General features: G+C 48.3%; 2 protein-coding genes across 3 annotated transcripts in view; both read right to left on the bottom strand.

The window, feature by feature from the left end:
- PTMS (parathymosin) overlaps positions 1 to 2,120 on the bottom strand; it is a 251,995-nt gene extending 249,875 nt beyond the window's left edge. The window contains exon 1 of the mRNA XM_050747531.1: positions 2,117 to 2,120. The gene's annotated coding sequence lies outside the window, so the exon portion shown is untranslated. The remainder of the gene's footprint in view (positions 1 to 2,116) is intronic.
- The window catches only part of NCAPD2 (non-SMC condensin I complex subunit D2), a 37,713-nt gene continuing 14,363 nt past the window's right edge, over positions 1,606 to 24,955 (bottom strand). The window contains exons 2-28 of one of the 2 annotated variants that reach the window (XM_050747395.1): positions 22,555 to 22,650; positions 22,303 to 22,430; positions 22,108 to 22,231; positions 21,769 to 21,916; positions 18,757 to 18,954; positions 18,283 to 18,417; positions 18,099 to 18,186; positions 17,506 to 17,686; positions 12,791 to 12,915; positions 11,546 to 11,785; positions 10,588 to 10,762; positions 10,246 to 10,330; positions 7,866 to 7,999; positions 7,380 to 7,512; positions 7,209 to 7,293; positions 6,965 to 7,132; positions 6,522 to 6,694; positions 5,694 to 5,805; positions 5,491 to 5,614; positions 5,254 to 5,409; positions 4,726 to 4,903; positions 4,543 to 4,637; positions 4,003 to 4,083; positions 3,639 to 3,822; positions 2,430 to 2,556; positions 2,171 to 2,326; positions 1,606 to 1,925 (exon numbers count right to left, since the gene is read on the bottom strand). In XM_050747395.1, coding sequence (XP_050603352.1) covers positions 1,840 to 1,925; positions 2,171 to 2,326; positions 2,430 to 2,556; positions 3,639 to 3,822; positions 4,003 to 4,083; positions 4,543 to 4,637; positions 4,726 to 4,903; positions 5,254 to 5,409; positions 5,491 to 5,614; positions 5,694 to 5,805; positions 6,522 to 6,694; positions 6,965 to 7,132; positions 7,209 to 7,293; positions 7,380 to 7,512; positions 7,866 to 7,999; positions 10,246 to 10,330; positions 10,588 to 10,762; positions 11,546 to 11,785; positions 12,791 to 12,915; positions 17,506 to 17,686; positions 18,099 to 18,186; positions 18,283 to 18,417; positions 18,757 to 18,954; positions 21,769 to 21,916; positions 22,108 to 22,231; positions 22,303 to 22,309 — 3,498 coding nt within the window. In that variant the 5' untranslated portion in view covers positions 22,310 to 22,430; positions 22,555 to 22,650 and the 3' untranslated portion in view covers positions 1,606 to 1,839. The remainder of the gene's footprint in view (positions 1,926 to 2,170; positions 2,327 to 2,429; positions 2,557 to 3,638; positions 3,823 to 4,002; positions 4,084 to 4,542; positions 4,638 to 4,725; positions 4,904 to 5,253; positions 5,410 to 5,490; positions 5,615 to 5,693; positions 5,806 to 6,521; positions 6,695 to 6,964; positions 7,133 to 7,208; positions 7,294 to 7,379; positions 7,513 to 7,865; positions 8,000 to 10,245; positions 10,331 to 10,587; positions 10,763 to 11,545; positions 11,786 to 12,790; positions 12,916 to 17,505; positions 17,687 to 18,098; positions 18,187 to 18,282; positions 18,418 to 18,756; positions 18,955 to 21,768; positions 21,917 to 22,107; positions 22,232 to 22,302; positions 22,431 to 22,554; positions 22,651 to 24,955) is intronic. The other variant, XM_050747394.1, reaches the window with a different exon arrangement.

The raw sequence follows: 24,955 nt of genomic DNA, 5'->3' as shown, positions 1-24,955 counted from the left end.
ATCCTGGGCCTCTTTGCTGGCCCAGCATAACCTGACACCAGCCCCCTGCCCTTCTAGCTAAAAGCCGTTTGCTAAGTTTAGCCCGCCTGGTGATAATCTTTGCTTAAAAGGCACCCACAGGACTCCAGTCCTTGTCCCTGCCTTTCTGGGATTGCCTTTCCTCCTGGGACCCAGAACCAGGCTGTGTCCTCGTCTGGCTGCCATTGGCATGGTTGGTGCGGGCTTTTCACAATGACCACCCAGAGCAGAGTAGCAAGAGCAAGGCAAGAGGGTCCTTAATGGTGGAAGGGTGGGGTGGGGGAGTGGAGGAAGCCCCACCTCTGACTCAGCTATTCCTGCAACCAGGACCATTAACCCTTTCCCATCCAGAGCGTTAAGAGCACCTCCATGCTCCTGCACCACCAAGCGTGATTTGGGGGCGCCATCTTCCCCTCTGCCTCATGCTTGTCATTTTTCATTACTGTCTTCTCCCCGCTAAGAGGGAGCTCGGTGCCCAGGGAGCACTACTGACGTAGTGTGCTGTTGTCATGACAGCAGAGGCACCAGTGTGGTCACGACAGCCAGCTCACAGCTCCGGTTCTAAGGTGACTCAGCAGAGACGACTTGAGGAGCTGGAGAGGGGTGGGCAGGCTTCAGGGGCAGCCCGCTTGCAGCATAGCCTGCGCCCCCTGCAGACCTGGGAACAGTGAGGAATGCGGGAGACAGACCTTGTCTCCTGCAGAGCTGGAGGGGATCATGACCTGACCTGCCACCAGCCTGGCCCAGTCCGCTGCCAGCCTTTGGAGATGGGATTAGGGAACACGAGTGGGGGTGGGGTGAGGCACACAAAGGAAAGCAACCCTTGGTCTAGAGCAGGTTTTCTCAACTGTGACACTATTGACATTTTTGGGCTGTGTAATTCTTTGTTGAGGGGCTGCCCTGTGCACTGTAGGCTGTTTAGCAACATCCCTGGCCTCTGCCCACCAATGCTGGTAGCATTCTTCCCCCACAGGCTATGACAACAGAAAAGGCCCCAGGTGTTGTCAAATGTCCTCTGGCAGGCAAAATTGCCCCCGTTCAGAAGCGCTGATCTGGAGTCGAGGCACTGCATAATTCTCCCGAGGCTGGCTGGTCACTGTGCAGGGTCCGGAGGTTGAGAGGGGAAAGGTGGCAGTGACAGGGCAGGAAGCTCATCTGCCATCCTGGGACAGGCCCTAGTTCTCTGGGCTCGCTCATCTCTCTCTGCACTGATAACCCTCTCTCTGCTGCATGAATCTGGGCTAATGTGAAAGATGAAACAAAGACAAGCTTAGGAAAAAATGTCTAAAAGTATATAAAAACATTTATTCATTAGAAAACAAGGAGATTGGCAAACATATTCCAAAGTGAAAGCAGCTCAATGCAGTTCAATTAGGCTAATTTAAGAGAAAGGCCTTGCATTTTAAAGATCGTGTATGTACTTTTGTTTTGAGACGGAGTTTCACTCTTGTTGCCCAGGCTGGAGTGCAGTAGGGTGATCTCGGCTCACTGCAACCTCTGCCTCCCAGGTTCAAGCGATTCTCCTGCCTCACCCTCCCGAGTTGCTGGGATTACAGGTGTGCGCCATCACGCCTGGCTAATTTTTAATTTTTAGTAGAGACAGGGTTTCTCCATGTTGGTCAGGCTCGAACTCCAGACCTCAGGTGATTCACCCGCCTCGGTGTCCCAAAGTGCTGGGATTACAGGCGTGAGTCACTGCGCCCGGGCGGTTTTGTTTTTTGTTTTTTTTTAAAAGACAGACAAATATTTTACAAGGGTAACAATTAGAATTCCAGGTCACCCTACAAGTCCTAGGGTCCGCGCCGGCGGGGAGCGTGCCTCCTAGGGTCTGCGCCTGCGAGCCGATGCCCTGAGAATGGGGGTTGTTTTCTTGGGTGTCTCGTCTTCTGTCATCTCTGCTGAAAGATCTATGCAAAGAATTAGAGGAATAAGAAAAAGCTGAGTCACAAAGATGGTGAAAAATAGATATGAGAGAACAAGTGGGACAATCCCACACCACCCTGCAGAAATAAAATGCAAGCTGTACAGGAGGCCCTGCTGGGGCAGCGGGCAGGGCATCTACACTCAGGCCCCCACAGCAGGTCCCGTGGAAAGCAGCCCCCCGCACCCTGGCTGTGCGCCTTCTGGGCCGGGACAGGCGGGAGCATCATACCTTCCTCACTGGACTCATCGCTTGAGAAGACAACTTTGGGTTTCTTTTTGGAAGCTCGCTGCTGGGTGTTTGGATGCCGACGGGTAGTACGGCGGGGCTCCGGTGTGACAAAGTCATTGTCTGAGGCTGTAGAAGCCAGAGGTTGGTGCCTAGAAACTAGAAGAGGCAGGAAAATGTGATTTTAAAAAGAAGAAGAAACAAATCACTGCAGGAGGGGAAGGCCCAGTCTGGTCCCGCCAGTACAGCTTGCCTCACGCACCAGTGGATGGTCTCTTGGCTGCTGGGGCTCTCTGGCTACCTGCCTGGCCAATCTCAAGCTCATCGATCCCATCCAAACCTCTGGTATGACAGGCCCGAAGCTTCTGCTCAAATTCATCTATTACAGCCTGGAGGGAGAAAAGGAGATTAAGAGCAGGCTTGAAAACAGTTACTTCTGATTAAAAAGAAACAAGGCCACAGAAGACATGGAGGGCCTTAAATGCACATTACGAAGAAGGCAAGCTGAGAAGGCTCCATGCTGGATCGTTCCAGTGATACATTCTGGAAAAGACAAAGCAATGGCAACAGTAAAAAGATCAGGGGTTGTGAGGACAGAGGGATAAACAGGTGGAGTGCAGGGGATTTGTAGGGCAGTAAAACTCTTCTGTATGATATCCCAGTGGTGGGTATGTGTCATTACGTACAGTGAACCCCAATGTAAACCATGACTTTGGGAGATGAGGTGTCAATGTAGGTTCAGCGTAACAAATGTACCTCCCTGGTGCAGGATGTTGACGGTGGGTTAGGCTGTGATGTGTAGGAGCAAGGGGTAGATGGGGACTCCCTGTACTTTCTGCTCAATTTTGCTTTGAACCTAAAACTGCTCTGAAAAAGAAAGAAAAACTGAGGCCGGGGCGCGGTGGCTCAAGCCTGTAATCCCAGCACTTTGGGAGGCCGAGGCGGGCGGATCACGAGGTCAGGAGATCGAGACCATCCTGGCTAACACGGTGTCTCTACTAAAAATACAAAAAGAAATTAGCCGGGCGTGGTGGCGGGCGCCTGTAGTCCCATTTTGCTTTGAATGGCGTGAACCCGGGAGGTGGAGCTTGCAGTGAGCCGAGATCGCGCCACTGCACTCCAGTCTGGGCGACAGAGCGAGACTCCGTCTCAAAAAAAAAAAAAAAAAAAAAAAAAAAAAAAAAAAAAAAAAAAAAAAAAAAAAAAAAAAAAAAAAAAAAAGAAAGAAAGAAAAACTGAAACAAACAAACAAGAATTGGAAGAGATGCTACTTTGGTTGTGTTTTTGGAGTAATAAAAAAAGAACTGGAGACAGAAAGATCTGGTCTTGGGTCACTCTGGCAATTTGGTTGCACCAAGCTGGGGATAAGTCGGACGGGAACGTGACTGTGAGAGCTGGATGTGGCCCAGGGTCGGCAGATGTCTCAGCCAGCCCGGATCCCGACAGGCATGGAAGCGTCCACACTGCTCACCTTGCCCTCAGGCTTGGCCCAGCGTCGCAGCTTGCCCACAACTGACAAAAAAGCACTGAAGATGGACTCATCTGACAGTTTGTCTCCAAAACAGTCAAAATTGTCAAGCATCTTGCGGAGGCCTCGCTCTGTGAGGGGCAGTTGTGACACACAGTAGGCCAGGTCTCGCTGCTGCCGCTCAGTTCTGCAGACAGGAAGGGCTTTGTGAGGAACCGCGAGATCCAGCCAGTAAAGGCTCAACTTTCCCCATCAGCCTTCCCAGTCCCAGGGATGCCACAGTGCCGCCAGGGAAGGGGTAGGGGATGGACCTTTCTCCCCTGCAGGGCCCTGCTCGCACAAAGAACCCTCAGGGAGGGCAGCATACCGGGCTGTGCGGAACCGCTGACACAGCTTTTCCACCAGGCTCTCTGTCTGCTTGTCCTTGGTGATGTAGGAGAGGAGCTGTCTGCAGGAAGGGGAGATGAGGATGTGCCATGGCCCAGGGCCAGCTCTGCCATCCACTAAGACCAACCCTGGACCCTCCCCCAGCCCAGTCTTCCCTGATGTTCTCTGCCACGGCCTCTGCCTCACCCCTCCCCTTCAGCAGAGCCCCATTCAGCAGAGAAGGACCCCCCACCTCAGGAATTTTCACTGTGAATGGAAATGAACAGGAACAGCTGCTAGGTAGTGAAGGCTCCTGTATGCCTGCCACCATGTTAGGAACTTTATCTTATTTAGTATTTTCAAGAACTAAGGGTTAAGTATCATCAGCCTCAAAAGAAGAGGAAATAGGCACAAAGAGGCTAAGTTATTGCTGAAGGCTGTACAGCTAAAAAGTAGCCGAGGTGGAATTCAAATACAGGGGTGTCTGATTCCTCCGCCTGCGCTATGTGGAAAATGTGCCCCAAGGCCCGGGGAACAATACTTCATGATGGTGTGGAAAGGCTCTTCCTCCACCCCCAGCTCGGGGTCTGACAGGCGGCTGATGATATCTGGAAGGAGATTATAGATTGCGTTGCCCTGTAAGACAGAGAGAGCCGTGTTAAGGAGATGAGGTGACCGACATATTCCCTCTGCAGCAAGCCCTCAGTACCTCGCTGCCTCTCACCTTGTGGGAGAGCTCGTTGAAGAAGTTCTTGGCCAGGGCAGCAATCTGAGGCTCGGGGTCGATGAGTAGCACTGCCATCTCGCTCACCTGCCCCTTCACCTTCACCATGTCCTTGAGGATCAGGTGGGTCATCACCAGCCCCGCTGTTTTCCGCACTTGCTGAGCAGGGTCCCGGAGGCTAGGAATGGAATTGCGGGTCATGGGGACCGAGACCTCCGGATGACACCCTAACGCTGGTAGAAAAGGCCCTCAGCCAGAATCGATTATCCCATGCTCCGCCACTCCAGAAGCAGTCAGAAAGCTGTCTAGAGTTGAAAGCTGGAGTAGGGGAAAGAGGTGAAGCTTCTAACCAGAAGTGTCAATCCCACTGGGGTGACTCTTAGTCAGGGGCCTGTACAGGTCAAGTATCAAGCAGATGTTCGCCGTGATGCCAAAGCCTAGGGGAAGAGCCCTGGTGATTCTCACACTGACTCTGAACAGACTCCGGAGCTCTTGGGAACTGCCACCACGTTGTGAGGGGTCTCTTACCGAGCATACAGATGAGGAGTCCAGGGGTCCACCAGATTGGGAAAGCGGATGGCCAGATCCCCAGTGGCAACCATGAGGTTAGACCGGACAATGGGAAGTGGGGACTTTTCCAGCATGGTGAACAGAAGACGAAGCTGGGAGTCACAGAAAGTGGCACTAGGAGCAAGAGGAGGATCATCAGGGAAGCCATTTCATCCCCATCTTCCTTGAGAAGGTGGTACCAACCCCACGGCCTACCTGATCATGCAGAACTTGCCAAGGGCAAGTGAAGCAGCTGCAGAGAGGTCTGGGTTGCTATAGAGGCCTGGGTTGTTGCAGACTTGAAGCAAGAGTGGAACGAAGGCAGCCAGTGTCTGTCTGCCTGTTGGAAGAGTAACTGCAGGTTTGGGACAGGCTCTGTCAATTGGGAAGAAACTGCTGAGTGCAGCAAGTGTTCTCACCGTCCAACAGTTCCATCTCGCAGATGCCGCGGATCAGTTCCGCCTCTGTGTCATCTGCTGTTGCCCCAACCAGCCCCAGCTCCTCCTCCATGGTGGTCTCAGAGCTTGTATTCTAAAGGGAATGAAGGCGGGGATCAGGATAAGCAGAGACATCATTTTTGATTCCAGCCCATACTTTATTTGGCATGAACAACGTGAGGAAGGGCACATTCTACAAAACCATTTAGAGAATTGTCAAATGTGTCTGTAAAGAGAAAGGATTCCTGAATTAAACAGGGAAACAATGAGGCCCCCATTTGTTTTTCAGTTGCCAAAGTGTGTTTCTACGCCTCTTCCTCATGGAACACATCGTTTCCGATGTATGGTAAACAGATGGATCATGCCAGACAATGGTTCAAAGTCACAGAGGTCAGACTTTTATTTTCTCCAGTGCTGCAAGGCTCTGTGTCTTATTTGTCTGCAAGACATCACTGCCTCTAGTGGAGAGAACGCAGGCCCCATCCCGGGCCAGGCCAGCAACGAAGGCTGATGGAAAAGGCGGGCGGGTATGTGCATGTTCTGACAAACCCTGCCTCAGACAAAAAGCCTCTATCTTATGCTGAGGTGTCCAACTCCACACTCTGCATTGACCTAAATCTTTCCTTCCTGGGTGATCACTGACAGTTTCACCATTGTTCACACGAACGTTTCCTAGGGTAGTAGCCACAGAGACGCAGAAATTCTTCGCTTCATGTAATAGCAGAGGAGCAGATTGCCGGAAGGGGATCAGCTCAGCTCTGAGCTGAGGTAATGAAATAAATCTGGGAAGTGCTGAGGACATTCACACACCTTCTCCTTGGGATCTTTGGTCTTGTGCTCCTGTTCTTCCCGGAGAACTCGGCGCCGACAGAGCTCTCCACTCACTGCCTGCTCCAAGTGGACCAGCTGCTGCAGAGCCACATCCCCAGCCAGGGACAGCAGGTTCATCAACAGGAAAGTGGGGAGCATTGCGGGGGACTCCCCTAGAGGAGAGGGAGAGGGAAGGCGGGCAAAGAGACATTTTTAAGTCCCATCAAACCTGAATCTGATTTTTCCTGATCTTCCCCTTGCTCACGTGCTATTCAAACTAGTGAAGTAAGAGTTGGGGGTGGGAACTGGCCCAACTTCAAATTGGACAAAACGAGACAGTGTACACTAAGGGTCGTTGCAGAAAGTGGTGGTGGCAGTGGCTCCTGGCCCTGCAGGGAAAACAGAAGCTGGCTGCCTCAGTGGGTCAACTCCTGCCCACTTACTCAGGTCCTCCTGACTGGTTCTCTTCTCTTCTAGCTTCTCCAGGGCCTGTTTGGCACAGCCCTGCAATATCTGGGCACAGATCACTTCGGGGCCCTCTGCCAGTTGGTAAATGAGGGTCACTGCCACCTCTTTGAATGGGATCCACAGTGGGTCTGGGTGGACAAAGCCTGCAGAGAAGAAGGGAAAAGTTGTTCACTGCAACAAAGGGCCCAAATCTGCCCAAGGCCTTTCCTGAGAGCTCACCTTTTGTGACCGTCTCCCGCAGTCGCTCAAACAACCTGTGTTCCTGAGGCAGCCGGAAGGGGGGTTGACGTTTGCCCAGAGAAGGCTGTGCAGAACAAGACAACGTGGGTGTGTGTACAGGGTGGACACAAGGATCTCCACTCTCCTTAGTTTGGAACCACCCCCACATACCTTTCTCCTGTCAGAGATGTTGGCAATGGCATGGCACACCTGCTGGGCCAGCCTGTAGTCCTGTGGAAACTTCTCATCCAGCCCTATGCGCACCAGTGTGTCTAAATTGCTTCCCACAATTTCTGGCTTTCCTCTAGGGGAAGGAAGTCACAGAGTGAAAGGCAGTCATGGATTGGACTCAACGGGGAGAAAGGGCCAACAGGGATAGGTACCAGCAGCCCACGCGGTGTCTAGAGCCTTGGAACACTACAGCGAGGCTCTGGCGCGAGGCCAGCCCCTTGGGTCCTGTTGCTTTACTGAATCCCACTACTTCTACTAGGCAAGAGGGCTGCTACTCTCACTATTTTCTTTCCCATTTAGGTGGCATCATAACTCACAGCAGAGCTCAGGTGGGCCTCACTGTGACAATGTCACTGAAGGAAAAGGGGCCTTCTCAGAACCCTCCTTTGCTCTCCCACCCCTTTGCCTGCTGGATTTGAGCCTCACCGTGCCATCATGCCAAGAAGCATGACAGAGGAACAGCGCTCCAGAGGACAGCAGGCGACCTTCTCGGTGGCCCGCTCCCACAGCAGCTGGGTCACTGCTGGTTTCAACTCATCGTTCCGCACAAACTCACAGAGCTAAGGAGAAAAGAAAAAGGGCTCAAGCCAAAAATGAACAATTCCTTGATCTTTGGTCTGCTTTTCTGAAGATGATATTGAGAACCTGAAGTAGAAAAAGTAATACTTAGGAGTGGAAAAAGAAAGAGGAGGCTCAAAATGTAAGGCAGGGGTTTGAGAGGCACTTCTCTTTCCATTCTCTACTTTTCCACTCTCATGCCTCCAAAACTATTTTATTCAAGTGACGTATCGAAACTGACCTTTTGAGTTCCATGTGGGTCCATAGTTCTAAGTCTGGAGATTTCTAACAGGTTTTCTTGCCATTATCACAAACTCAACATGTCTAACATGGAAGCCATCATCCTTCCTTGCCTTTTCATTTTGCCAGTGGTATCAACACTCTATCAGTTACATAGGCTTAAAATTTCAGTCACCTAATTTTTTTACAAATCAGTCACTACTTTTCCTTTAAAAATTTGTCTTCAGTTAAGCCCATTCTGTAGTGATTTCTCCAATCCCCAAGTCCAGCGCCTCGTTACTGCCCACGGCAGCAGCCTCCACCGGCCTTCCTGTCCCATGGGTTGGTCTCAGCCTCTGCTTCCCCATATCACTTCTGCTGCACCCCAGTTTGCAGCTGCTCTCCCCTGCCTCTTGTAGGGCTTTTGCCAGTAATTGGCCTATGACATCGTGGCCAATCACCACCACCAGGCTCTTTTCTTTTCCCCAGTGAGGAGAAAAATGTGGCTGGCAGGAGCGCTCTTCCCAGCGGGAGCTGGAGGTCAGTGCCACTTCCACTCTGTGCCCACAGTGCAAATGCTACAAAGCAGAATGGTCTCACTCAAATGCTGGGTGCCTGGCTAACACAGTTAAAGTCCTAGACAATGAAGTCATTCAGGGACTTTCACAGTTTAGTTCCAACCTACATTCACAACTTTCTCATCTTTTCCAGATAATTTTTATTTTTATTTTTTGAGACAGTCTCCCTCTGTCACCCAGGCTGGAGTGCAGTGGTGCAATCTCGGCTCACTGCTACCTCCACCTCCTGGATTCAAGTGACTCTCCTGCCTCAGCCTCCCAAGTAGCTGGGACTACAGGTGGCCACCACCACATCTGGCTAATTTTGTTGTATTTTCAGTAGAGATGGGGTTTCGCCATGTTGGTCAGGCTGGTCTCGAACTCCTGACCTCAGACCTCAGGTAATCTGTCACCTCGGCCTCCCAAAGTGCTGGGATTACAGGCATGAGCCACCACGCCCGGCCTTTTCCAGATCATTTGAACCAGAACACAATCTTCTTTGTTCTACAATGTGAACTGTGCTTTTTCTTGGGTTCTGTTTGAAATGCCCTCCCTACTTGCTGATTCTCTAAATCCTACTCATCTTTTGAGACCCAGCTTAAGTCCTACCACCTTCAGGAAGCTTCCTGACCATCTTACCCCAAACCGCTCTCTTTCCTACTCTGTACCCCTCAGTAGAACACAGAAGTTAAGAGTATGTTTTCTAGAGCTCTTATTGCCTGAGTTTGAATCTCAAACTTTGCCACTAACTAGCTGTAACCAGCCAAGTTCAGTAACTTCTCTGTGCCTCAGATTTCTCATTGTAAAAAGCAGATAATACTACCTCACAGGGCTGTCGTGAGGATTAAACAAGTTACTGTAACATGTGAGTGCCTGTCATATATGAAATACCATATAAGTGATGTTGTTATGTTATTGCTGTGACAACCATTACCTGTACAACTTATTCTGGCACTTTATTACCTATCTGCTGCATTGTTCTAAAAATGTTCTGTGGTTTTTGTCTACTAACTAGACTGTTGGTTCCTTTAAAGTTGGGAACATGAAAGCAAATAGTCTTACACTTCTTTCTGGGGCTAAGTAAATTGCTAAATACATAGTAATAACTCAATAATACTTGTTGCCAGGCGCGCTGGCTCACACCTGTAATCCCAGCACTTTGGGAGGTTGAGGCGGGTGGATCATGAGGTCAAGGGTTCAAGACCAGCCCGGCCAACATGGTGAAATCCTGTCTCTACTAAAGATACAAAAAATTAGCCAGGCATGGTGGCGCATGCCTGTAATCCCAGCTACTCAGGAGGCTGAGGCAGGAGAATCACTTGAACCGGGGAGGCAGAGGTTGCAGTGAGCCAAGACTGCGCCACTGCACGCCAGCCTGGGCAACAGGGCGAGACTCCATCTCAAAACAAAAAACAAAAAACCCCAAAAATACTTGTTGAATGAATAAAGAAAATGAAAGCAGGAAGCCTTACAATTTCCTCAAGACACTGAATGGTCCCAACCGAGGCATCCACTAGCAGCAGAGAGAGATTCTGAATCAAAGCCTGGGCCTTGGCTCTGTGGGAACAGCAGAGATCAGCGGTCATTATAAGATTGGGAAGCTGAACTTGGCCAACAGTGCTTAGGGCTATCCCACCAGTGTTAAATAACTGCTCTCCCTGGAAACCGAGCCCCACCCTAAGCCCCGTTATGATGGACTGCCTATGGATCTGGAACTCCTTGGGAGAAATGCACCTCTTCCTTTAGGAGACAAGGAAAGTCCTGTGAGAAGCTGACCTTGGAAAAGTCAGCAAAGGCAAAAGTACCCCATATACCTGGCAGAGTCCCCTTTGGGGTTGAGGTAGAGTTGGCGGAAGGCATTAAGCACAGCTTCCCGGACACCAGGCTCCTTAGACCAGATGAGAGGCAGCATACGGCGCACCCCAAACAGGGCCTGGGGTACCCCAAATTGGAAGACCATCACAAAGAATTCAATCACCTCCTGCACCACTGAGAGAACATGTACAAATGTCACCCATCTACTTCGCAAAACCCCCTCAATACCTAAAGACAGAACCTTTCTGAATGTAACAAGATGCAAATGGAGGCCTTCCTCATTTTCCCTGAGAGTGTCGACTCTTCCTGTAAGGCCTTATCATGAAATACTATATGCATTAAAATGTATAAGCTGTGTCTAGAGGAAGCAAATAGAAATAAAGAACCCCTGCCTTTTTTTTCCTTTTTTTAAGACACAGGTTCTTATTCTGTTGCTCTGGCTAGAGGGCAGTGGCATGACCACAGCTCACTATAGCCTCAAACTCCTGGGCTCAAGCAATCCTCCTGCCCAAGCTTCCGAGTACCTGGAACTACAGGTGTGTGCCATCAAGCCCAGCTAATTTTTGTTTCTTTGTAGCAATGGGGTCTTGCTATGTTGCCAGGCTGCTCTCGAACACCTGGCCTCAACCTGTCCTTCTGCTTTGGCCTCCCAATGTGTTGGGATTACAGGCATGAGCCATCGTGCCCAACTGAGAACCCCTGCCTTTTAAAGGAGGAGATAGCTGTATCAATAAAATATGGACAACAACTCCAAGATCCATGGCTGGGTGCAGTGGCTCACACCTGTAATACCAGCACTTTGGGAGGCTGATGCAGAAGAATTGCCTGAGCCCAGGAGTTGGAGACCAGCCTGGGCAACAAAGGAAGCTCCCATATCTATTATTAATAAAAATTTAAAAAATTAAAAAATCCAAAAGAACCCCAAGGCTGTCCTTACGGAAAGGAACTCTGGCATACCTGTAGTTGTGTTTTCATACATCATCTTGCTGGTAATGCCAATGGCCGCTGTAATCTTCCGGGAGAAGCTGTAGGCATCCTGCAGATACTGCACCAGCATCTCCTGCTTCACCAGTTCATCACTTCCCCTGGACTCCTCAGGCTCCAACACACTGGGCTTATTTTTACAGACAGTCTGTCCTGTGACCATGTTTCCTACAGACTCCTGGGGATTCTTTTCTTGTGTGGAAGCTGCTGGGCCTAAGGAGTTAGAGAAGTACAGGATGATTTCTTTCGTTCAAGGGGATACAGGGGACTCCAATAGCTGTCAACATTCCTGGATATTTACTTACTTATTATTTTATTATTATTATTTTTGAGACAGAGTCTCGCTCTGTCGCCCAGGCTGGAGTGCAGCGGCACGATCTCAGCTCACTGCAAGCTCCGCCTCCCAGGTTCACGCCATTCTCCTGCCTCAGCCTCCCGAGTAGCTGGGACTACAGGCACCCGCCACCACACCTGGCTAATCTTTTTTGTCTTTTTAGTAAAGACGGGGTTTCACCATGTTAGCCAGAATGGTCTCGATCTCCTGACCTCGTGATTTGCCCGCCTCGGCCTCCCAAAGTGCTGGGATTACAGGTGTGAGCCACCGCGCCTGGCCTACTTATTTATTTTCCTTCTTTTTTTCTTTTGAGATGGGGTCTCACTCTGTTGCCCAGGCTGTGCAGTGGCATGGTCACCGCTCACTGCAGCCTCAACTTCCCTGGGCTCAGGTGATTCTCTCACTTCAGCCTCCTAAGCAGCTGGGACTACAAGTGTATGCTATCACACCTGGCTAATTTTTTCTGGTATCTCTTATAGAGATGGGGGTTTTGTCATGTTGCTCAGGGTGATTTTGAACTCCTGGGCTCAAGCAATCCTCCTGCCTTGGCCTCCCAAAGTGCTAGGATTACAGGCATAAGCCACCACCTCTGGCCCTGGATATCTCTTTTCACAATGTGAAGATATGAAATTAGAACTTACTCTAACATATCTTAATTTCTCAAAAACCATACCTAAAGTCCTCTATGGTCTGGACAGTCACCCTGTGACTATCAATCTTAGGCCCGTGGGCTGCTTCCATTCCAGAGCAAAGGCAATGCCAATTCATCTCTGGGATCTTCAGCACCAGGTTCTGTTAACCAGGCCAATGATGGCATAAAGTAAATGCTCAGTAAATACTAGTTGACATGTGTTATTTATTGACTGAAGAAGGAAAATGATTACCTTTGAAGATAAGTCCTAAGATATTCAAGAGCCTGGTCTCCTCTGACTCCTCTGGGTCTATATGACTGAAGGGTTCGGACTCCTGGAAGTGGCCTGTGGCTTCTCGAGTGAGACTGATGGCCTGCCTGAAAGAACACGAACACCAGCCTGTCAGCACCCAGAAGAATGTCACTGCAGCCTTTCATAAAGGAGTTTACCTCACGATTCCATCAAGTCCCTGGACCTACTGCCCAGAGAAAAGGAGCACTTAACATGCTTAAAAAGTTGTTACAGCACCTGCTAAGGGGTAGGGCTCAAAACACCTTTCCTATTTTTTTCCCCCGACTGCCCATCTGCAAACATTTTTCTTATTTCTGAAGCTACAAGGCATTACTACAGTCTTCAAAAAAACTCCAATAAGGCTTTTTAACGTTTTAAAATCATAAACCTACTCCGAACACCTGTTTAAAACTTTTCCTAAGTTTAGAAACAATAAACTTTCAATAATTAGTTAATTCGGGCACATCCAGACAGTAAGATTCTATGAAGTCATAAAAAATAATGGGGACACGTGAGCCCAGGAGTTCGAGATCAGTCTGGGCAGCACAGGAAGACCCATCCATATAAAAAGTGAAAAAAGTTAGCCGGGTGTGATGGTGTGTGCTTGTGGGCTCAGCTACTCGAGGGAGCTGAGGTGGGAGGATCACTGGAGCCTGGGAGATCAAAGCTGCAGTGAGTTGTGATCATACCACTGTACTCCAGCATGGGCAACAGAGTGAGACACTCTCTCTCTCAAAAAAAGACGAGAGTGGGAAACTATGTTTTTAGAGACAGAGTATTGTTCTGTCACCCAGGCTGAAGTGTAGTGGCATGATCTTGGCTCACTATAACCTCTGCTTCCTAGGTTCAAGTGATTCTCATGCCTCAGCTCCCCGAATAGCTAGGATTACAGGTATGTGCCACCACAACTGGCCAATTTTTGTAATTTTAGTAGAGATGGGGTTTCGCCATGTTGGCCAGGCTGGCCTCAAACTCCTGGCCTCAAGAGATCCACCAGCCTTGGGCTCCCAAAGTGCTGGGATTACAAGTGTGAGCCACTGCACCCGGCCATCTATAAATTTTTTTTTTTTTTTTTTTTTTTTTTTTGAGATGGAGTCTTGCTCTGTTACCCAGGGTAGAGTGTAGTGGAGCAATCTCAGCTCACTGCAACCTCTGCCTTCTGGGTTCAAGCAATTCTCCTGCCTCAGCCTCCCAAGTAGCTGGGATTACAGGCATAAGCCACTGCGCCCAGCCATAAGTATTTTTAAAAACCACTGAGACACATAGTTAAGTGAAAAAAACAAGATGGTAGATCAGTGGGTACAGAATTCTATCAGTCATGTAAAAGGGGGAAAAAAGAATACATGTTTGACTGCTTATCTACATGTTATCTTCTTCCATGTTGCCCAGGCTGGCAAAAGCCAGGCATGGTGGTGTGTACCTGTAATCCCAGCTACTTGAGAGGCTGAGGCAGGAGAATCGCTTATTTTTTAAAATATATTTCCACTTTTAACAAAATTTAAAAATCATTTAAGTCAGGCACGGTGGCTCACGCTTGTAATCCCAGCACTTTGAGAGGCCGAGGTGGGTATATCCCTTGAGTCTAGGAGTTCGAGACCAGCCTGGGAAACATGGCAAAACCCCATCTCTAACAAAAAAAAAAAAAAACAAATACAAAAAACTTAGCCAGGCATTGTGGCGCACACCTATAGTCCTAGCTACCAGGGAGGCTGAGGTGGGAGGAACACATGAGCCTGGGAGGTGGAGGCTGCAATGAGCTCTGATTGTGCCACTGTTCTCCAACCTAGGTGACAGAGTGAAACCTTGTCTCAAAAAAAAAAAAAAAAAAAATTCAAAAAAGTTTTGTTCTAAGCCAAGTGTGGTGACATGTACCTATAGTCCGAGTTAGTACTTGGGAGGCTAATGTAGGAGGATCACATCAACCCAGAAGTTCAAGTTCAGCCTGGGCAACACAGTGAGGCCCTGACTCCATAAAAAAAAAAAAAAACAAAAAACAAAAAGTAAGTTTTGTACCAATGTATGTTTATTTATTTATTTAATTTTATTTATTTATTTATTTTTTTGAGACGGAGTCTTGCCCTGTGACCCAGGCTGGAGTACAATGCACTGATCTCGGCTCACTACAACCTCCACCTCCTGAGTTCAGACGATTCTCCTGCCTCAGCCTCCTGAGTAGCTGGGATTACAGGTGCCCACCACCACGCCCAGCTAATTTTTGTATTTTTTTTTTTTTTTTTTTTGAGACGGAGTCTCGCTCTGCCGCCCAGGTTGGAGTACAGTGGCCGGATCTCAGCTCACTGCAAGCTCCGCCTCCCAGGTTTACGCCACTCTCCTGGCTCAGTCTCCCGAGTAGCTGGGACTACAGGCGCCCGCCACCTCACCCGGCTAGTTTTTTGTATTTTTAGTAGAGACGGAGTTTCACCGTGTTAGCCAGGATGGTCTCGATCTCCTGACCTCGTGATCCACCCGTCTCGGCCTCCCAAAGTGCTGGAATTACAGGTTTGAGCCACCGCGCCCGGCCTAATTTTTGTATTTTTAGTAGAGACGGGGTTGCACCATGTTGGGCAGGATGCTCTCGATCTCCTGACCTTGTGATCCGCCCGCCCTGGCCTCCCAAAGTGCTGGGATTACAGGCATGAGCCACCGCGCCCGGACTGTTTAAATTTGTAACTGGAAGCAATACAACTCTAGATTTGTAATCTGAATACTTGGGGCCAGCTCTGCTATTTACTTAGCTGTTTGTGACGGTCAAGTTATCTAACTTGATCTCTGTTTCTCCTTATCTGCAAAATGGGGAAGACAATCTGATAATATCAGCTACCTCCAAAATTGTGTGAAGAAACCATAAAAAGTTGTACAAACTTAAGGCAGACAATATAAAAAGCAGAGAGGAAAAGCTGCTGGTTGTGAGGCAAAAAACTTAGTTATTAAGAACTTAAGCTCCAGCATTTACTGCTGAGGATTTCTGAAGGAGGGGCAAAATCTTTAACCTGAGAAGAAGCCTTCTTCAGGCTGGGCCTGGTGGCTCATGCCTGTAATCTTGACACTTCGGGAGGCCGAGGCAGGCGGATTGCTTGGGCCCAGGAGTTCGAGACCAGCCTGCACAACTTGGCAAAACTCCATCTCTACCGAGAATATAAAAATTAGCTGGGCACAGTGGTTCACGCCTGTAATCTCAGCACTTTGGGAGGCCGAGGCAGGCGGATCACCTGAGGTGGGGAGTTCGAGACCAGCCTGACCAACATAGAGAAACCCCCATCTCTACTAAAAATACAAAATTAGCCAGGTGTGGTGGCGCATGCCTGTAATCCCAGCTACTCAGGAGGCTGAGGCAGGAGAATCGCTTTAACTCAGGGGGGTGAAGGTTGCAGTGAGCTGAGATCGCGCCATTGCACTCCAGCCTGGGCAACACGAGCGAAACTCGGTCTAAAAAAAAAAACCATATATATATATATAAATTAGCCAGGCTACTCGGGAGGCTAAGTGGGAGATTGCTTGAGCCCCAGCAGGTTGAGGCTATACTGAGAGGCTGTAGTGAGCTGTGATTGCGCTACTGTACTCTAGCCTGGGCAACAGTGAGATTCTGTCTCAAAAACAAACAAACAATCCTCTTCTAATTGACAGGAGAAAATACTAGAATGTTTGGTGGAACATGCACTTATAAAACTATAGTCTCTATTTTTGCTTTAGCAAAATAAAAAAGAGAGACACTAAAGAAACATAAGGGACTCATAGGGCAAACAAGCCACTCTCTAGCCTTTTAAAAACAGCCCAATTAGGTAATAAGTAAATAAATACCAAGTAACTTGTGGCTGAGGTTTAAGAACACTTGTTGGCAGCTGAGTGCGGTGGCTCACGCCTGTAATCACGGCACTTTGGGAGGCTGAGACGGGTGGATCACCTGAGGTCAGGAGTTCAAGACCAGCCTGGCCAACAAGGTGAAACCCCGTCTCTACTAAAAATAAAAAAAATAAGCCAGGTGTGGTGGCGCACGCCACTTGCGAGGCTGAGGCACGAGAATTGCTTGAACCTGGGAGGCGGAGGTTGCAGCAGTGAACCAAGATCGTGTCACTGTACTCTAGCCTGGGCAACAGAGTGAGACAGACTCCATTTCAAAAAAAAAAAAAAAAGAAAACAACTTGTTGACGGCTATAAGGGCTTTTGTTGTTAAGTTCTAGAGTCACAAAAACACTAGGAGAAATCTTCTCTAAGATCAGGTTTCATACTAGGTTTGAAGATTAAGGTAGTATTATGCATGTTTGATATTATTAGCTCATGAAATTTAGAATTAGAAAGTCCTTAGAGATCATAAGATCTAATCAATTTCTTATTTTATAGATAATGAAACTGAGGCCCAGAAAGTTAAGCAACTTATTCAAGATCATGCAACTAGAACTTATTTATAGGTGCTCTTCTTCAATTGAAGGAGGACTAATGTTTAATTACAATATGGTTAACATTTAATTGTTTCAGTAGTTTCTTTAAACATTTATAAAGTAGAAACACATGCTTAATTGTGGACTATGCCTATAGTCAGAGCATTACTACATGAAAACATCTACCATCATTTGGCGGCAGCATATCTGAGTACAGTTCATTTAAAAGAAACATAAGTTTCTCAAAAGTTAACTCTAAACATAAACAGATCATGAAGAATATCCCATTCTTTTGCCTACTTGTAACTAGCTTTGGCAAGCAGTTGATGGATGCGTCCTTTCACCTCTTCAGTCGTCTCTGTATTGGCAATTCGCTCAGGAATCTCCTCTTCTCCCTGGGGAAGCTGTAGAAGCTGCTGCAGGGTAGACTTCAACTCTGGCAGCATGGCTTCCCACTCCTCCTCTGGGTCTAGCACCGCAGCTAAATTAGAGTATCACTCAGTCTCTTTCATTGGAGGTTTTTATTTATTTTTTTTTTGAGACGGAGTCTCACACTCTCACCCAGGCTGGAGTGCAGTGGCGCCATCTAGGCTCACTGCAAGCTCCGCCTCCCGGGTTCACACCATTTTCCTGCCTCAGCCTCCCGAGTAGCTGGGACTACAGGCACCTGCCACCTCCCCTGGCTAATGTTTTGTATTTTTAGTAGAGACGGGGTTTCACCGTGTTAGCCAGGATGGGCTCGATCTCCTGACCTTGTGATCCGCCCGCCTCGGCCTCCCAAAGTGCTGGGATTACAGGCCTGAGCCACCGCGCCCAGCCACATTGGAGTCGCGCTCCTCCATTGCAAGGAGAAGCCTGTCTGAGGTTAGGACTCCAAGGCAGTAACTACTTACAAGATGCTGCAGTTCGCCTCTGGGCCCTCATCTCTTGTAATTTCTGGGTCTCCTTCTGCAGTGGTCCAGCAAGGTCAGTATCACTAAGCTATCAGGTAAAATGAATAGCAGGGTCAGTAAATGACATACTTTCATCCCTGTTTCCATTTAATTCCTTCTCTTTTGGTGGACCAAGTCTACTTACCTTGCAGGAAAAAGGATTATTGGCTAGAAAACTGGCCAGCAGCTGGATGGCATTTTTACACACTAGCACTGACTTGTCTGCCAGACGTCCCACAGCTAAAGCCACCACTGCCTGGAAACGTGTCAAGGGGAGAGCCTGTGTTGGGTAGGAAGAGAAGAATCTGCTCAAGTCCCACATCATCCATTTTGTTCAAGATGATCTTTAAGTGTACTCTGAACAGAGCTACCCACTCACTCTAAAATACCTTTCTACAGAATATAAATTAGGAGTACTCCTTGTAGTGGTAAGACACATTAGAGTCCTTAAAGGGAGCCAGATATCCTTGTCCTTGGTAGAGGAAGACTTTTACTACTGATAATAAAAATGTGAATTCTAGACTTTTTGGGGCAGATATTTATCTTTAACACTGGATTCCTCTTTACACTGGTACATAGAGAGGTACCATATGTCTTTGCCACATAGAAGGTTGCTTACCTTCTGCTGGACAATTCGGGTGAAAAGCTGCAAAACACGGCTCCGCACAAAGGAGTTGACATCATGGCCATGGGCTTGTAAAGTATCCAAGAATTGGTCTCTGGTGTCTCGGGCTGCTGCTTCCAGTTGATCGCCATTGAGAACCTGCAGCACCATCTCTGCCATGGCTGCTAGCACAGCATTACGCATCATGTAATTCTAAGAGAGCGCAGCATAAAGGGGTAAAACCTTTAGTCAAGGCGAAGCTTGCTTGTGCTTGGCCATAACTTCTTCGATTAACTGCCTAGGTATTCAATCCCAAGGTCACAGGAAAAAGCTGAATCCCGAAGAGGACTTGTTGCTCAGAGAATGCTAGAACAAACAAGGGCCAAAACCAATTTTTCCTCATAGGGCTCACACAGGAAAGCATGGTAGTAGCTAAATAAAAAAATCACATCCACTCACCAACGAACATTTGAAAAGCATTTTTTACTACCTTTCAGCTGAGGTCTCAAAGCCTTATTTATTTATTTATTTTTGAGACGGAGTCTCACTCTGTCGCCAGGCTGGAGTGCTGTGGCACCATCTTGGCTCACTGCAACCTCTGACTTCATGGTTCAAGTAATTCTCCTGCCTCAGCCTCCCAAGTAGCTGGGATTACAGGCATGAGCCACCACACCCAGCTAATTTTTGTATTTTTAGTAGAGACAGGGTTTCACCATGTTGGCCAGACAGGTGGTCTCAATCTCCTGACTCATGTTCCGCCCACCTCAGCCTCCCAAAGTGCTGGGATTACAGGCGTGAGCCACCGTGCCCATCTGTGTGTTTTTTTTTTTTTTTTGAGATGTTGTCTTGCTTTGTTGCCCAGGCTGGAGTGTAGTGGAGCAATCTCGGCTTACTGCAACCTCAGTCTCCCGGGTTCAAGCGATTCTCCTGCCTCAGCCTCCCAAGTAGCTGGGATTATAGGTGCCCACCATCGTGCCCAGCTAAGTTTTGTATTAGTAGAGATGAGGTTTCACCATATTGGCCAGGCTAGTCTCAAACTCCTGACCTCGTGATCCACCCTCCTTGGCCTCTCAAAGTGCTGAGATTATAGGCATGAACCATCGCGCCCATCTGTGTTTTGTTTTTTGAGACAGTCTCGTTTTGTCACCCAGGCTGGAGTGCAGTGGTGCGATCTCGGATCACTGCAACCTCCATTTCCCGGGTTCAAGCAACCCTCCCACCTCAGCCTCCCAAGCAGCTGGGATTACAGGCGTGCACCACCACACCCAGCTAATTTTTTTTGTATTTTTAGTAGAGATGGGGTTTTACCATGTTGGCCAGGCTAGTCTTAAACTCCTGACTTCAAGTGATCCGCCTACCTCAGCCTCCCAAAGTGCTGGGATTACAGGCATGAGCCACCACACTCGGCTTCAAAGCCTTTGATCCTTGCTAGTAAATATCCCCTCCTTTCCCTCCCACTCTCCTTTCCACGCTTTACTGACAGAAAATGAGACAGAAACATGGAAATCAGCCTTAGAGTGCCAGCAAGTCCAATACATAATCTGGTGGAGAGCAGGGTTAATGTTGTTGCCAGGCCAAGAACCAGAGAGAAAGGTCTTGCACAAAAAGTTAAAGTAAATTAGATGAACAAGTGGACTGTCTTTGTCCTTGACATTCACCTAGGAGTGCCTAACATCAGTATGGGAATCAGCCAGGTTAGCATTCAGGGATGAAAGAGAATGGAGAGAGATGACATGGGTTGATTTGAGAAAGCTCACTGTTTGAGGAAGCAAAGCAAGTCAGGTGGTGGGAAGACGCTTTATCCTGAGGAATAGATGGGACTCAGAGTCAAAGCTGAAGGCTAAGCATGGTAGTGCCTGTAATCCCAGCACTTTGGGAGGCTAAGGCAGGAGGGTTGCTTGAGACCAGGAGTTTGAGACTAGCCTGGGCAATATGGCAAGACCCCATCTCTACAAAAACTAAAAAAATTAGCTGGGCATGGTAGTATGTGCCTGAAGTCCCAGCTACTAGGGAGGCTGAGGTGGGAGGATTGCTTGAGACCAGGAGATCGAGGCTGCAATGAGCTATGATTGTGCTCCAGCATGGGTGACAGAGCCAGATCCTGCCTCCAAAAAAAAAAAAAAAAATCAAAGCTGAGTTGCTCTTACTAGACTTAAGCTGTGGAAATGTCATCTCCCTTACCAGAACTGGATAAAAGCAATGTGAGCCAGGCGCGGTGGCTCAAGCCTGTAATCCCAGCACTTTGGGAGGCCGAGATGGGTGGATCATGAGGTCAGGAGATCGAGACCATCCTGCCTAATACGGTGAAACCCCGTCTCTACTAAAAAAATACAAAAAACAGGCCGGGCGCGGTGGCTCAAGCCTGTAATCCCAGCACTTTGGGAGGCCGAGGCGGGTGGATCACGAGGTCAGGAGATCGAGACCATCCTGGCTAACATGGTGAAACCCCGTCTCTACTAAAAATACAAAAAATTAGCCGGGCGCGGTGGCGGGCGCCTGTAGTCCCAGCTACTCGGAGGCTGAGGCAGGAGAATGGCGTAAACCCGGGAGGCGGAGCTTGCAGTGAGCCGAGATCGCGCCACTGCACTCCAGCCTGGGTGACACAGCGAGACTCCGTCTCAAAAAAAAAAAAAAAAAAAAAATACAAAAAACTAGCCGGGCGAAGTGGCGGGTGCCTGTAGTCCCAGCTACTCGGGAGGCTGAGGCAGGAGAATGGCATGAACCCGAGAGGAGGAGCTTGCAATGAGCTGAGATCCGGCCACTGCACTCCAGCCTGGGTGACAGAGTGAGACTCCGTCTCAAAAAAAAAAAAAAAAAAAAAAAGCAATGTGAATTGAAAGATTAACAGATTAATAAAAAGCTCTTTATTCAACAAACTTGAACTGCTTCTCTACAGAAAGGAAATGTCACAATGATAAATCTAGACAACTTGTCAAAGCTACTTTCTTGTTCTGTTAAGAAACGGCCTTTCAACACTGGACTTAAAATCCTCAGAAAAAGCTCAGTGATCCCTAGTGGACCACCTACCTCTCCATCCAGGTGATCTAGCAAAATGCACATGCTGGACATCAGGATAGCTGGGACACGTTCTGCTAGTTCTGTCAGGAATGCTGCAAAGCCCTTTGTCCCTGAAGGGTCTCGACTCAGCTCTTGGGGACACTTTTGTCCAATCTCTCTACACAGGGAAGAAAACACAGCCATAGCAACATAGATCAATTATTCAGATCCTAGTAAGGGTACTACAGGGTAAGACAGGTATCTAATATCTGAAGGAATCTACAGTTGCACAGATAATGTATTTCCAATCTTTCTTTATTCCCTCCCCAAGGAAAATGAGCATGAGAAACTTCGAGAACGAAGAGTCACCTTACAATCTCTCCCACTATGCTCTTCATTCCATAGTCAGTTGCCCATAGACTCACAGCTGCAACCAGTACAGGTGCCAGGTGTTCAAAGTGCTGCAGCATCTGGATGATCTTCACTGTAGCACCTGTGGAAGCACTAAACATAAGAAATTATGGGCAATATAAAAAAGGCGGGGCAAAGCAATGGGTAACTTACTGAGCATATGGTTATAACGGGTCAAGGCTACACCAAGCAGGTGTGTTATGGCTTCCCGAGTGGAGCGGTTCTTCTGGTGACTAATGGTGGGATTCTCCAGAAGGCGGTAGCAACAGCCAGTAACCAAACTGAGAAAGGAAGAGTTTGAGATGATGAAAGCAGCTGTCTGGATCCAATCATATCAGAGCCCTGCCTCATTCATTCTATCGCTACTGCTCCCAAAGTCACGGTTTTCTTTATTCTAGCCATTACCTTCTATAACAAGTTGCTTTGCTTTGCTGACCCCGGTTAGGTACTCCTTCCTTCAAGATTACCAACTTTCAACCAGTTGTGATGCTGACAAAGAACCTGAATATATGATAAAAATATGACAGAGTTGGCCGGGTGTGGTGGCTCATGCCTGTAATCCCAGCACTTTGGGAGGCCAAGGCAGGTGGATCACAAGGTCAGGCATTCGAGACCATCTTGGCCAACATAGTGAAACCCTGTCTCTACTAAAAACACAAAAAATTAGCTGGGCGTGGTGGTGGGCGCCTGTAATCCCAGCTACTCGGGAGGCTGAGGCAGGAGAATCCCTTGAACCTGAGAGGCGGAGGTTGCAGTGAGCTGAGATCACGCCATTGCACTCCAGCCCATGCGATGTTGCGAGACTCCATCTCAAAAAAAAAAAAGAAAAAGAAAAAAAAAGACAAAGTCACCAATGACTTCTCATTCCTAAATATAACGACTGATTTAATCCTCATCGCAAGTGATCTTTCACAGCTGCATGTGATATAGTTAATCAGTTTCTCCTTGAAATATATGCTTTATCTTGCTTCCAGAACACGAGAACAAGACTCCTTTCCCAGTTTCTTTGGCTAGTTCCTCCTCACACTCTTTTTATTGAGACAGGGTATGCCTCTGTTGCCCAGGCTGGAGTGCAGTGGTGCGATCATGGCTCACTACATCCCTGACGTCCTCATAGCTCAGGTGATGCTCCCACCTCAGCCTCCACCATGCCCAGCTAATTTTTCTATTTTTTGTAGAGACACAGTTTCACTATGCTGCCCTGGCTGATCTCCAACTCCTGGGCTCAAGTGATCCTCCTGCCTCATCCTCCCAAAGTGCTAGGATTATAGGCGAGCCGTGAGCCATGCACCCGGCCTCCTCACTCTTCATGCTGGAGAGCCCTCGGGTACCCGACCTTGGATTCCTGCTCTCTTTTAGCTACACTTATTGATTGGGTGATTTCATTCAGTCTCACGGCTTTGAATACTATTATATTCCCAAATGTGCTATCTCTAGCCCAGACCTCACTCCTGAACTCCAGATCTATATATTCAACAGCCAAATCTGACAACTTTGCATGGCTGTCTAATAAACACTTCAAACTTTGTATGTCCAAAACAGAACATCTGATCTTCCTCCCAAAACACCTATTCACAGCCTTCTCCCTATCTCAGTTACGGTTAACTCCACTCTTCCAAATGCTCAGACCAAAACCCGGGAGAGTCACCCTTGACTGAACTTTTACCCTCACACCTCACACCCAGTCTGTTAGCAAATCCTGTAAGCTCTACCTTAAGGAAAAAGTATATAATCCAACTACTTCTCCCCATCTCCACTGCCACGCCTTGGTCTAAGAGACCATCATCTCTTGCTTGAGTTATTGGAACAGCCTCTTAACTGGTCTCTTGCTTCCCCTTTCCCTCCATAGTCTATCTCAATACAACAGCTAGGATGGCCCTGTTAAAGTACAAGTCAGATCACCTCACCTCCCTGCTTGTGGCTCCCCAGTGGCTCCATTTCACTCTGAGGAAATCCCAAAGTCACCATGATGACCCACAAGAACCTGCGGTGTGGATCCCCACTGCTCCCATGGCCTCACAGCCTAGCCCTCTTACCTGCTCTCAGCTGACAACTCTCTGGCCTCCTTGCTATTGCTCGTACGTGCTGGACACACTCCCTCCTCAAGGTCTTCACATTTGCTATTCCTTTTCCTTGCCCTTCCTATTCCTCCACATATTCTCATAGCTATCAGTCACCTCCTCTGGGTCTTTGCTCAAATATCACCATCTCAAAGAAGTCTTACTAGAGTAGCTTATCTATCTGTTTGTCTGTCTATTTTTTTTGAGACAGGATTTTGCTCTTGTCACCCAGGATGGAGTGCAATGGTGCAATCTCAGCTCATTGCAACCTCCCCCTCCCCGGTTCAAGTGATTCTCCTGCCTCAGCCTCCCAAGTAGCTGGGATTACAGGCGCCCACCACCACGCGCAGCTAATTTTTGTATTTTTTTAGTAGAGACAAGGTTTCACCATGTTGGCCAGGCCGGTCTTGAACTCCTGACCTCAGGTGATCCTGAACTCCTGACCTCAGGTGATCCCCACGTCGGCCTCCCAAAGTGCTGCGATTATAGGCATGAGTCACTGCACCTGGCCTAGAGTAGCTGATTTAAAATCACAACCTTCTTCCATCACACTTATTTTACTTATTTTAAAAGTAAGACTTCTGGTCTGGCACGGTGGCTCACGCTTGTAATCCCAGCACTTTGGGAGGCCAAGGCAGGCAGATGACCCAAGGTCGGGAGTTCGAGACCAGCCTGGCCAACATGGAGAAACCCTGTCTCTACTAAAAATACAAAATTAGCCAGGCGTGGTGGCTCATGCCTGTAAT

The sequence above is a fragment of the Macaca thibetana genome, chromosome 11 (assembly GCF_024542745.1).
Source record: "Macaca thibetana thibetana isolate TM-01 chromosome 11, ASM2454274v1, whole genome shotgun sequence".
Lineage (NCBI taxonomy): Eukaryota > Metazoa > Chordata > Mammalia > Primates > Cercopithecidae > Macaca > Macaca thibetana.
The sequence above is the reverse complement of the archived record's forward strand: the minus strand, read 5'-3'. Positions and strand labels throughout refer to the sequence as shown.